Source organism: Orbicella franksi, chromosome 4 (assembly GCF_964199315.1).
Source record: "Orbicella franksi chromosome 4, jaOrbFran1.1, whole genome shotgun sequence".
NCBI lineage: Eukaryota > Metazoa > Cnidaria > Anthozoa > Scleractinia > Merulinidae > Orbicella > Orbicella franksi.
Genome location: NC_138148.1, coordinates 17,986,729 through 18,002,686, shown reverse-complemented (window position 1 = coordinate 18,002,686; position 15,958 = coordinate 17,986,729). Strand labels below are relative to the sequence as shown.

At 39.7% G+C, this 15,958-nt stretch overlaps 1 protein-coding gene across 1 annotated transcript; it reads right to left on the bottom strand.

The window, feature by feature from the left end:
• Positions 1–2,679: 2,679 nt before the first annotated feature.
• LOC145485580 (protein sidekick-1-like) lies at positions 2,680–14,096 on the bottom strand. The gene is made up of 13 exons (XM_081464227.1): positions 14,000–14,096; positions 13,074–13,388; positions 12,247–12,567; positions 11,766–12,065; positions 11,156–11,473; positions 10,103–10,405; positions 8,828–9,112; positions 8,260–8,559; positions 7,600–7,899; positions 6,496–6,846; positions 5,616–5,915; positions 4,578–5,044; positions 2,680–3,946 (listed from the first exon to the last, which is right to left on the bottom strand). The coding sequence occupies exons 1-13, from the start codon at positions 14,094–14,096 to the stop codon at positions 3,848–3,850; spliced, it is 3,756 nt and encodes a 1,251-aa protein (XP_081320353.1). The 3' UTR covers positions 2,680–3,847.
• Positions 14,097–15,958: the final 1,862 nt, after the last annotated feature.

The following is a 15,958-nucleotide window of genomic DNA, read 5'->3' as shown; positions in this document are numbered from 1 at the left end:
TGGCGCGCGCTTACGGTCTCCGTCCCCGATTATGGCCCCTGATACAGTGCAGCCTAAAACGAATCAGCATTTACTTTAAAGCCCTGTTGCATATACGTTGCATGTCAATGTGATGTTCCATTGAAGTGAAATGAAAGAATTCTCGCCAGCTAAGCACCGATCAGCTTGAAACATTGCAAGGCAAGTGCTTGAAGGACCAAATCATTGCTGTACCTATAGGTCTACAATCTCGTTTCCTCTACAACACGGACGTTTGGCTCCAGTGTGACAGGAGTAGATAGAGAATCAAATGCGTACTTTCTCCCCAACGGATGAGAGCTGGGCTTCCATGGCAGTGTAGCATTGGTTAACGCCTGATTGGTCGCCTCTGTAAAGGGCCACTGCGTTGGATTGCAGGATTTCCTGCTACTCAATGACGACACTTTACTTTTGAGAGGCTTCCGACGGTGGGACCATTCTTGTCGAATGTCACGCAAGCTTAGTACTTGGTAATACTTACTGACTGCATCGGCTGCTTCTTGGTCACGCTCCCTCTCCACCTGCATCAAGTGACATCTCTCTTGACGGTGCCTTTCAGATAAAGCTTCTACGTTTTTCTTGATGCTGAAGTGGAAACTTTTCACAAGAAGAGACATCTCCTTCTTTAGATCTTTACTCCGCCTCAAAACTGTAAGAGAAAATGAAAACTTTTCAAGCTCATGCGAGTGCCTCTAATGATGACATGACAAGAACTACGTTCACTACAATTGATCAACCCATTAACGACCTTGGTGTGTATTGCTTGTGCACTTCCTCGCTGCGCATGCGCGTTCTAAGTAATAAAATCAATAATAGTGTTTGTGAACAACTGATATAGCTTTACGTGGTCGGATTAAGCGATCTTAGACTCCTTTCTTGGACCCCTATGTTTCTTTTGATAATCATTTTCTCTACCAGTTTATGACGTTTGGGGAAATCAAAAGAGGTACAATTGTCCAGAGCGGTCTTTCGCTATAACAATAAAAGTTCCCCATTTGTGAACGCGATCAATACGGCAGGTTTTCAAGGATGTATTTTAAAATAAAAAGTGGCAAATTATAAAAGAACGTTGTAGCTAAACTGTGAATAGTGTTGCTGCAAAAATGAGCGCTTGTTTTCTAGAACAACAGTTCCAAGCAGCTGGACACCTTCTGAAACAGCCAGGATTATAACTGACCCGTCAATGCTGTTTTATGCGGAATCTATACCTTTTAAGAAAAAAGACACACAAGCTTGCATTTACATATTATTTTCTACAAAAGCATGAATTGTCAAGGGTCAGAAAAATCAGGTCCCAGTACAATTGTCACTAAAGTATTTGTTACCTGTGCTAATCTTTCTTTGACGACGCTCGTAGATGATTCCCAGGGTACAAGCTAATAGCAACAAAGCCATGATGATTATGACCGTGCTGACGTATTTTGTTGACTTCACATGAAAAAGACTTATGAACTGCTGTTCGGCTAGGTCGTAGTCTGGTTCCTAAACAAGTTAAAAAGAAGATTGGACGACAACTTTAATGTTTTCTTTCATTACTGCTACTGCGCAGTGTCTGTAGCCGACTACGCGGGGACCTCCATAGTTAATACAAGGAAATGGTTAAGAAACCCAGTAAACATCAAAGAAGCAAACAAACAGGCTATAATTTAGACCCTGCACATCTTTTGTTTCATGCATGAATTACAAAATCACAATGGTTCTATTGGTTAGTTGTATGAGCAAAAATTAAATAACCATCTTTTGTATTTTGCCAGGTTTTGTACAGGGTCAACCCCCAAAATAGCCGACAAAAACGTACAACAAATATCTTTGCCAGGTTTCATGACCATTTCCACTCTTAACCATGTTGGCATTCAGTCCCATTCTGCTCGGTTGCTGTTCATTGACCCTCTTACCAGTTACTCGGTCACTCTCTTAGTCACTAGCTTGCATTTTGTACATTACTGCATTTCGATCAAAAATTGATGTTTCGTTTGTGAGTGTATATGGCTTTGAGAGTAATGTACTTTTCAACGGCAGATAGCAATCATTGATGTAAAATAATGGACAACTACTCATTTCAGGCGGGGAGAATCAAACATTATTTAGGTATAGATTTGAAATTGCTAACCTCTTAGTAAATCATTTAACATCAAAGGATGACAATGAAATGAGACGCTCTCTTCGCCAATCGTCTTCTTTACCCTCAGTGATTTGTAACCCTATATTTTCCTAGCACAAATGCCATTAAGCCTTTCAAAAATGAGGATGCGTTCTTGAAACTCAAATCCATTGAGAGCCAACACTCAGTTTTAAACTCCCAAGTAATAACAGTGGTCTCACCTTAAGATTGTTGATATTTTGTTCGATCCTACGAGACACCTTTTCTGCATTGGCCTTGGTGTACTCTTTAAAGCACTTTTCCAGCTTCATAGAATGACCTGCCAGGACCACACCGTAACTAGCCTTGTAATCGTAGACGCGGACGATCCTGAAGCGAGGGTCATCAAACAGATGATCGTGAGAGGACAGCACGTAAAGGTTCTTCTCCGTTTCTCAGGGCTTCACTGATGTCCTCGTAAGTCTGATAATTACGCACTTAATTGGGGTAAATGAGGTAAAAATCGACGAAGTGTATCAGTACGTACTAATCAGTTAACCAGTCAGTCGCAGTCAGTCGCGGTCGGTGATTGTGACTTTCTCGTGGTTTTCTCTCGATAACAAACCGAGGTGCTATTAGTTTGAATTCTAAAGAAAAACTAAGAAATGACTCGTTCACCATCTGGTTCCACTTTGCTCGCCTACTCGTTCTCGTTGCTTCGCCGTTGCCGATTTCTCTTTCGTGAACGGTCGATGACATAATTGGTGACAAAACTCGCCGGAATGGGCGATGCCATACCTGCTCCAGTTTAGGTCTGAACTAGGTCGAAACTGGTTATAGTGTGGCTATAGGACAATACGCACTCACCAAATGCATAATTGTTCACTTTCACACTGGATTGCTCGCGGTTACCTTTTATTTGTTGTTTGTGGCAATACCATGAATAAAATAGACTAAGAAAGTCACCCTGTGATAATTACATTTTTCGGAGATTTGTCAGATCAACCTGGTGGTGTAAAGGTAAGAGAGGTATGTTAACATGCAACAGGTCCTGGGTTCGATACTGCGTGACATGCATGGAGACTAACAGCTTTTCTTTTCCTTTGATTCAGTGAAAAAAAAAATCATTGATAGTTGAAAAACCTCGCGAAAATGGCAACCACCGTTTACGAAAGGGAAAATGCTTCGCCAAGAATGAACCTACTCACATGCAGTTACCAAAAACTGAAATGATTAGCTCACAGCAAGTCAGTCACTAGCTAAGATCGTTTTCTTTTTACTGCAAACTGGCCACAGTACAGCACGAGTACTTAAAATATAGCAACCTACCTGGACGATTTAGAGATTTACCTGTGTTCATCCTGGCGCTTTTCAGCACACCGAGTCGAAAGTCGAAATTGTTCGCAATTGCTGCAACCTTAGAAGTTCAGCAGGGTTTAGTACAAAACAAGGAGACAATGAAGCCAAAGCGAACAAACAGAACAAAGAGATTTTAACGAGGATTTATTACTAACCTCTGCTCCGTATAGCTTCATGTTCGTTTCTAAATATTTGTAGTCTGCGAGAGCCGTGGTGATTTTTCCAGTTAAAATGGCCATTACTACCAAACCACATAAGGCCCAAGCGATGGCAAACACACGAGACAGCACCCCTCTTGGGCAGCGGTCACCGTAACTGAAAGAGTTTTGTTCAGAGATCTAAGCTCCATACAAAAGACACGTTCACATTGAGTTCTTCAAAACGTTTGACTCACCCCACTGTAGTGGACGTGATGAAGGCCCACCAGAGTCCTTCAGACGCTCCTTTACAAAAGGACCTCGGAAATTCTGCTTTGTTTGATCGAGTTTCCTAATAAGAAGAGGAAAGAATATGTTTATCGCTTAAGGTCTCAATGTTACATGCTTTTCTATTAAGTAAGTCCAGTGAAGTACACTTTATGGCAAATCCAAAAAGATATAAATTGTAGTGTTATCAGTTGATCAGAAAAGATATCAAAGAAAATTAGCCAAGCTTGTCCCTGGCTTGGCAAACAGTTTCATGACCTCTTGGCTATAATTGAAAGTAGCCATTGCACCAGACGCCCCGCCCCAGAATATTTTCCAAGATATTAAGAGCCTATCAACACTTCATCCCCACCCCTTTCTTTTGCCAGCCCTCGATCCGCCATTAGCCATGCTGGTTAGGAAAAAATACTCGTGGGAGAAAACATAATTTGAATTTGATACCAGTCACCCTCGTCTAAAGAACGTGCATTTCAGAAGTTGAATCGGAACAAAGTTATTTCAAAAGAATTTATTTCTACAAAAGAAGACCAAAACAGAATGATTTGTGCACTTTGGGCAATAGAACCTTCTAGGTGAAAATGAGTTCAATTTTCATGAAATTTAACCCGTAGGGCGAACACATTTTATATGAATGGTTTTGCGCTCTTTTTGACACAGAGGCAAAAGGCAACTCTGAAATGGCCCACTTGACATACCATGATCCACATAATCATTCCAACCGCAAACATCATAATGGACGTCAACAGAAGTAAAGGCCATGTTTCAAAAAACAGATTTTCTGCAGCGATGCCCTTGACCTTGCGATCTATAGCAGCTATGAATGCCACACCCGAAGACTCAGCCAGCTCTACGTGGGGATACAGAGAATAGAGAATCTGTCCCCTGTGGACATTGACTGGAACACTAAAATCTGTCTGATTATCGATGCTGCCGAGCAGTGCCTCGATGTTGGACTTCTGCGACGGGTTCCCTTTTCCGTCGAGCTCAAAGTTGATAGTAGACGCTGATTTCTCATTGGGTGAGAGGCAGTCACTACAGCAATATTCAACCGCGTCTTCTAAGATGCTAGGAATAAAACCTCCCACTGCACCGTCCACGTACGTAACGTACGGGGGTAATGGATACCATGTTGTCTTGAACACCCGTGGGCAGTTACACGTCGCTGAAACTTAATTTAGCTCAGATTAGTTACTGAAGTCTTAGGGTTGGTCTTGTTAAAGCAAATGGGTGGCGTCCAAACAACAAAAAGTATCTGAAATGAACGGAGGCCTATGTGAAGTTAGCTTCCAAAATTAGAATTGACCGTGTGAAGAGAAGGACGGACTGCATGACCTCCGTTTAAGTTGTTCCGACCAACGACTAAACGTAAGAATGAGTTGGCTTTGTAAGTAAGCCTTTCAGTAATGAGGTTGGACCTGGCGTAAAGTGTCCTTGCTTACGTTTATTTCTATGTGAAGTTTAAGTGTGCCATCATTCAAATAAAAGCTTTTTAGTGATACTTTTATGTGGCATTTCTTTATGCTTCACAAAGTGGCCCAAACTTTAAAGTCTGTGGATCAATCCTAGAGTGTTACTTTTCGAATGACAGCAATTATGCGTGCAAGGTGTTCCTTACTTTAAATCTGCTGATGAAACTCTCGTCTGTGAGCATTCAGATGAAAACTATGGAAATGGAATTAAAATATATATATAATCCAGAAATTACAGAGCCAGTAAACATTCGCCTCACTTACATCCGTCTTTGATCTGGTATCTCACTCCTTCACCTTTAATCGTGAAAGCTGCAATTTCTAAAGCATAATTTGCAAAATTATTAAGCATTACGGTCGTGTTCTGTTCATAAGGTCCAACCGTTATAACTTTTGTGTTGGGGCCAGTATTTTCGCCACTCTTCGGAGTCATCCGGAAGTAAATGCGATAGCCTAACAGAATACCGTGAACAAAACCATCTGGTACTGGACCCCAGGTGACCTCCACCTTGAAGTCCTCGCTGCTTGATGTGTGTAAGACGTTCGACAGTGGCTTGCTGGGAACTAAAAAGGCAAAAAAGGGAAACTTTCAAAGTTCATAAAGTTTGCTTGTTATTTTTTTCCAACAAATTTCTACAAGTTATGCGAAAAACATCGCCTGCTGATATTCGTACCACTCTTTTCAAGGACAATGAAACATTTTCAGGATGCAGTATTATGAAAACACTAAGGACACAAACAAAGGAGATAACTGGCAAATTTGATGACCTTTGCCAAAATCTAGGGGAGTAGTATTACTCATAACCACATGGTTTGACACTTAAATAAAGTTGTTTATTATTAATATCATCATCATCATTAGTATCATTATCGTGATCGTGATCGTGATCGTGATCCTTATCGTTATTATTATTATTATAATAATTATTAAAAAATATTATCATTATTATTATCATTATCATTATTATTATTATTATTATTATTATAACAGAAGAAAATGGACTTCAAACTCAGTCATAGAATTTGGTTCTGTCGAAATCACTTTGTTCAGATGAAATTCAAACTCCCTTCTCAAGTTTGATGCAATAAATGTGACCATTACATTAAGAAAACATTTGATAAATTCCCATTCTATCATACTGACCGTCTTCATCCGTGGACACGACGAACTGGTGACTAACATTTCCGTCTCCTTTGGATGTAAAAGCCAGTATAACGACACTGTAGTTGGTGAATTTCTTCAAAGAAGTCATCTCATAGGACAATGCGTCCGGAGGTAACGTGATGTTAGTGTACTCCGACCAGTCCTCCTCTGTTGAACGCCTCACGCGGGAGCTGAGCACTATGCTGTTATCTCTTGGAGCAGATCGATAGAAAAGTTTTACGCATAGAAGTATTCCGTGAACTTTTTCTTTCGGGAGTGGTTTCCACTGGACTGAAATACTTGTGGAGCTTGAGTTTTGTAGTTTAGTGATTTGAGGAGGTACGCTTGGGACTAAAGAAAAGAAAAGGAAATGCAGTCACTAAAAAAAATTTCCCAAGGTTCAATTGCTGCTGTATAGAACCTTATTTGAATTCAAGGTAAAGTCGCAAGATATTGCCTGCAAGATTCCATTTTAGATGTTAGCGAATTGATGTTAAATTAATGATTGTTGGATAAGTTCGTTGTGTGTAGCCTGTAACATGGTTATTATGTATAAGGACAAAATCCCCGTATGTTAAAGAAGAAGGCAAAATTTAATGTACAGATGGTCAATCCGAAACAAATTTCAGATTACTTATATAACGACTGTTAGCGTTAAATAGCTGTGAGAACATTGTGAATCTTGTTGGTTCCGCAAAAGTGGTGCAAGCAGTTGCTAGTGTCCAGGTTATTTCAAATCGCAGCCACGTCAACAATACACCACATTGCTTCGTTACAGGAGCCCATGACCATTATGGGCTCCTTTTCGTTATCACTCAAACCAAAACGCGTTCTCAGTAATTTGTTGGACTCCGACAGATTGTAACTTGAAAATAATCGTCTTATAATAATGATAATGATAATGATAATGATAATGATAATGATAATGATAATGATAATGATAATGGTAATGATAATGATAATGATAATGATAATGGTAATGGTAATGGTAATGTAGAGTTATAGTGGAAGCTAAAATCGTTACCAACTTACATAGTAAATAGTAAATAGTTACAAATTCACATAGTAATATTCTAACAAAGAAACAAAAGAAATGTGACGTACTGTCTTCTCCAGTGGTGATGATAATCGGTTCTGTTGCTGCTCCAAAGAGCTTCGTAACTTCCTTAATATCAAAGCTATAGTTGGTGTATTTCTGTAAATTGGTTATTTCAACCGCTACGTTCGTGATTGGTACTGTGATGTTGTATGTGGTGTTGTCAGCGGTATCTAACTGGCGATACGTAATGTAAAAACATTTTAGGACTCCGGCGACTAAATCTTGCGGGATTGGGTCCCAGCGCAGCAAAATTGATGTCGAGCCAGAGTTGATGCCCTGAAATGAACTTGGTGGAACTTGAAGAGCTGGAAGGAAAGCAAATAGGTGCAAGCAAAGGAGGGGAACATAGGAGCATGTATTTATCATAGTGCATACAGATAATTCTTCAATGGCAAGGTTTGCAAACCATAGAGCCAACCATAAAGAAAAGAAAGAGAAAGAAAGTGAAGTTGTATAAAGAAAAACGACAGGCGTATTCAAATAAGTGAATCTTAGATCTTCTGATTTTTCTTATTCTAGATCTTTTTCTCAATATTGGTAGACTGAAGGGAAGAATTTAAACAATCTTGAGCATGAACCATACGTTTTATTGTTGAGACAAATAGTTCACTGGGTTGGACTACAAAATATGATGTTCTGGAGAGGTATTTGTCAAATCTACACACCTTCTTCCTCTGTTTTTACAGTGATAAAGGGGCTGGGTGGTCCACTTCCTTTAATGGTAAACGCCCTCACGTTTAGTTTATAAACTGTGAAAGGCCTTAGCCAACCTATAACAGCTTGAACGTTAAAGCCATCAGAAGTTATGTATCTAGTTGGTTGAACTCCATCAGCCTCTTTCAAGGAGACGTTGTAGCCTATCACGATGCCGTTAGCTTCATCTTGAGGAACAGGAGCCCAAAATAACTGGATCGCTGTCTGGTTAATGTTATAGCCGCTGAAATTTCCAGGGGACGCTTCTGGAACTGGAATGAAAGATAAATTAGACAAAATAGCAAACATTAAGTGAAGATTCCATATCAAGAGGTCTTTATGCACTGTTTCAGTACAACATGGCTCTGAGTGGCCAATGAGAGTGGCAGTAACTAAAACCGTGGGTGGTGGGTGTATGGGCGGTGCGTGTGTTGGGGCATGGTATGTGTGTGGATAGATGTAAGGGTGCGCGATTGAGTAGGTGACTATGCTAAACGAATGAAAATGGATGAAATTAAGAAATGAGAAGGATTAACTTACCATCCTGATCGGTAGACACTGCTGTAGAAACCTTAGGTCCAGGACCTTTGGAGTTGAATGCGTTTACGGAAATGTGGTACACATGAAACTTTTTAAGGTTTACGAATCGCGCCTCAAAGTTGGTGACGTTTTCTGTTATCGTCTCTGAAGCCGACTCTGTCAGGGTCACATGGTAACCTTTAATGACGCCGAATTGACAGCATTCAGACACAGGGGTCCATCTTACAACAAGAGAGGTTGAATTTTCTCTGTGAACTGTCAGGTTACTCGGAGGCTCACTTGGGGCTGATAAAAGAATGATAGACATCAAAAAGAAATAACAAGCAAGTACAGCATTTAAATGATCATGAATTAAAAATTGCTAGTATATGGAAGACCGTTGAAACAGGAGTTTAGGGACTAGAATTTTATTAATTTTATAAGAAAAAAAAATTGTGAAGATAGCCTTTAATATTTTATGTAAATGTAAATAGTCAATTTATTTTTTTAATAAACGCATTCATTCTGGCAATCTTATGGCTCCTTTAAGATTTCATGTTATAATAAGGTTTTTCTAATAACATTCTGTTTATCCTCAGTTAGCACGAGCGTTTAGCTCTGAAACGTTCCAAATGATTAATTGAAATTAACTGATTGATGTATTCTTTCCAACAGTCAGCTTGTTAGTCAGTAATACAGTCAGTCTGTTAGTTACAATCAATCAAACAGACAGTAAGTCAGTCAATTATACAGACAGACAGTAGTCTTAGATAGTCAGGTAAACATGCCCCCATTCATTAAGTTGACAGTTGGTCTGAGTCAGTGATACAGTCCGCCAAACAACCAATTAGTCATATTGTCATTGAGGCATACAGACAATAAAGCATTTAGTCTGCCAAGAGATCACGCAGTCAGTTAGCCACACTCAGTACGTCAATCAGTCAATCAATCACTCAGTCACTCAGTCACTCAGTCACTCAGTGATCAATCGGTCGTTTGTACATAGTCCGGCAAAGAGTCAATCGCTCATAGTTATTCTGTAAATCAGTTCATAATTCACGCAGTTAGTCAGTTACTAGTAGTGAGTTAGCTGGCTAGTTAGACAGTAGATTAGTCAGTCAGAGAGAGAACCAGTCTAGCAGTCAGTCAGTTAGTCAGTCAATCAGTATGACAATCGGCCGGTCCGTAACCTTTTTTTGGTTTGTCAGTTATTCGATTCCATAAAAAAGACAAAAATATAAAGCAACTGAACAATCATTCAGTCTGTTAGTTAAAAGTCTAGCCATTACTAATCGCCTTCATCTGTAAACAATTCCACAGCTGCGACAGGACCATCTCCAAAGTTATTAAACCCTAGAACTTCTATCCTGTACTTCGTGTACATCTTGAGCTCCGTAAAATTTGCCTCACGCACAGCCAAATCATAAGTATGATTGACCAAGCTTTGTAAGCCCCTCCGTTTTGTCACCTCATAGAAAAACAGCTTGTATCCTTGCATGATTCCATGTTGTTTATCGTCCACTATCTCTTGCCATCTGGCATATATACTGGATGTACTGGTGTTGTAGGCTGTCAGTGACTCAGGGGAGTCCCCAGGAGCTGAATTATGATGGTAGATACGTAAGTAGGATCGGAGTACAAGATAAGAAATGTAGGAAGAGTAGGCAAAAAAAAAACACGATCCTCCTCACGATCGTCGTCATCGTACTTTTCATCACACCGCTTGAGGCATCTTAGGCTTACAAGGCTTAGCTCAGATCACTCTTATAACAATTATATCAAGACCGCACATTGTATATGAGGTGGTAAATAGCCAAAGAGGCACGTAGCGCCGAGTTGGCCATAATCATCTCATATCCAACAATGCGAGTGATATAATTGTTTTAGTGATAAACGCCCCCAAAAAATAGAAAACTAGACTAAAAAAACTGCACGTACGCTTAACGTCTTTGTAGAGCATGGTTTAATGGCTCATATACCGTGATGGCTAGGCCAATAATAACTCTTAAATTGCGTTGTCCAATGATCCAGTGTCTAATTATTATCATCATCATCATCATCATTATCATCATCATCATTATTATTAGTATTAGTATTATTACTATTATTATTATTATTATTATTATTATTATTATTATTATTACTACTACTACTACTATCAATTCAGACCCAACGAGCAATTGGCAGTCGAAGAGAGAGTTGAACCGTCTGCGGGGTGGAACTTTCAGGTCCTCGAAATCCCGACTCTACAGGGAAGAAAAATTAAGGACGCGAGGAGAAACGCCTGGTAATTCAGGATTCTTTCTAGATTTAGCGAGTTACAGCTGCGCAAGAGTATCGTCCACTAACCTTCACCATGGGTCCTAACTATAACGGAATCGTTTCTAGGACCGGGGCCCTTGACTGTGCGCGCAGCTACGGAAATGTTGTACAGCCTAAATATTTCCAGTCCCCCGACGCGGGTACTTCTGCGTGTATCTGTGTAATCAGTTCTTAATATTGCGTCGTCCGGGAAGAAATCGCTTGCATTAGCCTCTAAGACGTACAGCAAGAAGCCTTGCAGGTTACCGAGGACTAGACGGGGGTCCTCAATGTAGTTCCAGGTCACTTCAATCTCACGTGAACTGACATTGTGGGCGGTCAGGTTGACAGGGGAATTGATGGGAACTGAAAATTTAAAGGAAGAATCAAAAACAACTATCATACATGATTGAGGTTGAGTACGACGTTGTTCTTCATGATCAGGGCCTTCTAAGTGTCAAAGTGAAAGATAGCGCTAATTTGGGGACACCCAAAGGGGTTAAAAATACTACGCCGTTGGATAGCGCGAATGTTGTAGGGTTTTGTGGCTGGAAAATTAAATTCTGCTAAAGAAACCTAATAGGGACGTTTCCCATTCCATTCTAACAGATAGGTTACACTAGCAGAGTACGTTTTAATTCAAGACCATTCAACTCACCGGATTCATCCGTCATCCGATATACCTTCTCACTCAAAGGACCATCTCCTTTCATGGTAAACGCCAATATCTGAACCGAGTAATTCTGGAAAATCAAAAGGTCTGATACAATATACCCATGCACATCAGGTCCAAGAATTATATTCCGTACCACCGGACCGCCGTCTTCCTTTTGAAGGAGAAGCCGATAGCCCAGAATCACGCCATCTTGGTGAATCAATGGCACATTGTTCCAATACACATTTAAAGCTGATACGTTAGCCATGTGGAGCTGTAAGTCAGAAGGAGGTGCAGAAGGGGCTGTAGAAAGAAGCAAGTAAGAAGGTTCACGTCTTTCTGGCATTAAAACTTCATTGCTGGTAGTTAAGTAGGGATTCTTAAATTTCTGTACGTCTTCCGAAGACTACAAGACTTAACTCCTTGGTAGTCTCTAAACAATACATAACAACAACAGAAATTTAAGAAAAAAAGTTCGTAAAACACTTGCTGCTATCATCGGTCCTGACTGTCACTGTAGTATCAACTCCATGTCCAACTGATGTCCTTCCAGCCACACGGATGTTATAAAGCCAATACTCGTGCAGCGAGGTAACAACGTAGTTTGAAGAGTCCGGTCCCACCTCTGCATAACCCTGAGAGTCGTCAGGATGATCAGAGCTGAAGTGATCCTCATCCCAGGCCACTCGATAGCCAATCAAAATGCCATTGACTAGTACCTGTGGAATTGAGTGATTCCACTGCACGTAGATGCTGGTAGAGCTTGTGCTGCGGTATGCGACAATTACTGGTCCAACAGAGGGAACTGTGTGATATAATATGAGAAGCGTTTGGTTTCTTAATTTGTTAGCTAGAAAACCACTTATACCTGTAATCTTCAGTCACTTGTTTCACAATTCGACATTTCGTTTGACATTAATAAGTAGTGAAGATCCCATCGTAAACTTTACGCTGTTTGTTATTGGTAAAAAAAAAATTGGTCCTAGTGCAATATCCCTGCCTCCTCCTTATTGTGTACATTTCAGTAGTGGATTATTCGTGAGGGACTTCTCCTTGTTTTAGCTTAAGAATTTAGAACTCAGGAGAAGTGACTGCTCAATTAGGCAATGTTTAATAAGGAGGCAAAAATAAACATGATAGTCCTAATCTTCACAACTCCTGTTCCTGATACTTGGAGGAGGCCGAGCAACAATAACGTACCAAAACCTCTGGCTTCGAGTGGAAACAGCACCTGCACTCTTTTACTGTAAAAAGCTACGATATACAGCAACCAAGCTGGTATCTGAGCGTGCCTTTATGTTAATTACGTACCCCATTGAGCCGTTCTGACGTTGAGAGCTTCAGAAATGAGGCCTTCAGATTTAAACGATACTGCCGAAACACGAAAGCCGTAATTGGTATACGGACGGAGTGAATACACTACGGCCATAATCGGAGGCACATTGCGGCGAACAACTCGAGATAGTGCCGCCCACTGAGATTTCGGGTCTTCAAGATTCTTGTAAAGGATTCTGTAGCCGTAAAAATATTTATCGTGCTGGGGAACGGAGACTGGATCCACTGTTACAGTGACTGAGTTGTGTGTAATGGTGGACGCCACAGCGTTTTTCGGTGCCTCGCAAATAACTGAAAAATACAAGTATGCATCTGTTTTTCGAAAGATGTATAACAGTAAAATTTAATGTCAAACCAATAAAGATGCTGATAAAACATCGAAACAGATTAGATGTATCGTCAAATTTCTTTACCTATAAGACACAATTTCACAGGTTCGGTTAAAATAAAGAAGTATTTCCCGTTCGTTTGTGGAAATTACTTTATTAGATAGTCTGATACTGTTCCAAGATCAAAAGGAGAATTTTGAGAGCGTTCTAGAGATATATCAGAATTAAAATTAATATACATATGACAAATACTCTGTTGAACGTCTTATTTTTATCTCCCTTCGCGGTGGAAATGTGGTAAAAAAACAGTCTCTGAGCGTTTGATATCTTAGTCTACGTTAAGTACCCTCTGTAAAGCGAGTCGCAAGTTTCCGGTTTGGGCAGTTATATAGTTTCTTAAAAGAAACTAACTAGTTTCCATCATCAGTTTTGCAAATTTACAATAATCGACCTAAATGTAGGCCTCAAGTAGCTACGTTTAGTCAATTCACACTGGTGCAAGAGACAAATACTTCCAGCCAGAGGACAAATGAGGTAACTTAATTAGACAATAGAAGTTACAAGCTTACTTACAGTTATCGTCATCTTTATTTTCACAAGACCTCTCATCAAGGACGCCAAGGGATCCAAAAAAGGTTCCATTTTCCACAGCAAGTTGAAGATTCAGCATGTATTTCCATATTACGCGTTGAAATTTTAAAGTAAATGATATTGCAGCATTCCCATAACTGTTCGTAAAAACGAAATGAATAATATCAAGTGCTGACATCGTTTTTATTCCCAGAGATATTCAATACAAGTAAATGATAGTCAGTATTTATTGACTTATCGTTGTCCATCATGCTGAACTACTGTGTCATTCAAACCTGGCTTTGACGATAAAATGAGGTTTTTTCCAAGGTACTCTTGGCTGGTGAAAATGTATTTTAAAATTTAAGAGATAACATCACCTTTCTGAAACAGAGATATCTTTAATTTCCATTGCATCGCCAGCGTATATCTCATTCACCTGTGATATGAAAAAGCACAATGATTAGATTCAACTAATAATTTACAAAATAAACAACTAACTATATAATGAAAATAGACATCAAGTATTTATACAAAATATTATGAAACTTTTATTCAGCGAACGTATCCTATTCTTCGAGAAAGAAAGATGGCGGCGGTTGTACCCTTGGGAACCTATTTTTGCAATATTTGTTCCTGTACTGTACAACATTGGGTATGCTAGGTTTACAGTTTTTAGGACCTTTCTGTGCGTTTTTTATGAGAGTAGCTGAGGTTCATACGCTAAGAGTTATGGTTAAATGTACCAGATGTTATCTTTTTTCCTACGGATTGTTCTAACACATTTAACCATTAGGATTAAATACAGTAGTTCTCTGACTAAAATTTAACACCAAATATATAAGTTAGACACCCGTATGGGTAAATAGCCATGTTTTCCTATTTATCAGACAGAAGTATATTGGTCTACTTTTTTACGGGTGCGTAACAACTGTTTTACAAAGCGTTTTTCTGGTACTGCTCTTCACTTTGCTCTCATCAGTTTTTCAGTTTATGCATTGTTTGCAACACTTCAAAAAAAACGTCCTTTCCTATAGCATTTGTTACCTAGCAAACTAGTCGCCGCTTGTGTTCATCAAACCTAAGCTTCCTTGATTGGCCGACTACAGAACGTTTTCACTCACCAGCAGCCATGAAAATATTTATAACAATAAAAGAAAGCGTACATGTAAGAAAGAAGTACAAATCCCACAGGATTGGTTTGGTACATCAACATGGCCGACCTGTTATTAATTGTTTTGGGACACCGATATGGCTGCCATGACGTCATGTGCAAACATTCTGTACTCAACGCTTCTAGCTAGGTGTAAAAATGTTGCAAACTTATCTCACTTTGTTAGAAAACTCCGTTTTCCACAGATCAGCTCTATCGGAATCGTAAACAAGGTTCGAGAAGACAATTTTCAAGCCTATTTCTGTATCCGGACCATTATCTGTGAAAAACACGACACAAAGATCAGCGCATCAAACGAACCAAACATAAACAGCAAGGCGAGTATATTCAAGACGGGAGTTCACTGGAAATAGCTTATGACTGCGGGTTCCCCAAAACCTGACCAAAACTACAGAATTTGTTAAAGAGACAAATAATCAACTCTTGAATTGATCCTTCTTTCAGGAACAGTCCCCTACAAAGCAGCAAATAGTGGGATTTGAAACTGCTCTCGTTTTGTGGTCAGCGTGTTCTCCAACACCTTCTCTTGTTTCTCTTGAGTCAACCAAGATCCGGACCAAATTTTTAACTGTGAAATTAGAATTGTGGATAACACACAGGTTGACGATTGCAGTTTCCTTTGTAAATGATATGAAGGAAAAGGGGTTAAGGGGAGAAAAATAGAAGTAATACTTTTCCTGATACCAACTCACGCCCGAAGCTTTCTCGTGCCTCTGATGCCAAAGAATTCACGCTACTCAAGTTTAATATTTCTGTTTACATTAATTTCACACCTGCAGCTCTGCTGA

Bases quoted from the DNA above. Each gene is read 5' to 3' on its own strand.
- LOC145485580 (XM_081464227.1), bottom strand. From the start codon at position 14,096: ATGCTGAATCTTCAACTTGCTGTGGAAAATGGAACCTTTTTTGGATCC. The intron at 11,474-11,765 runs GTGAGTTGAATG...TTAAATTTTCAG, and splicing joins TCGGATGACGGATGAATCCG to TTCCCATCAATTCCCCTGTC. The intron at 7,900-8,259 runs GTGTGTAGATTT...CTTTCCTTCCAG, and splicing joins TGTAAAAACAGAGGAAGAAG to CTCTTCAAGTTCCACCAAGT.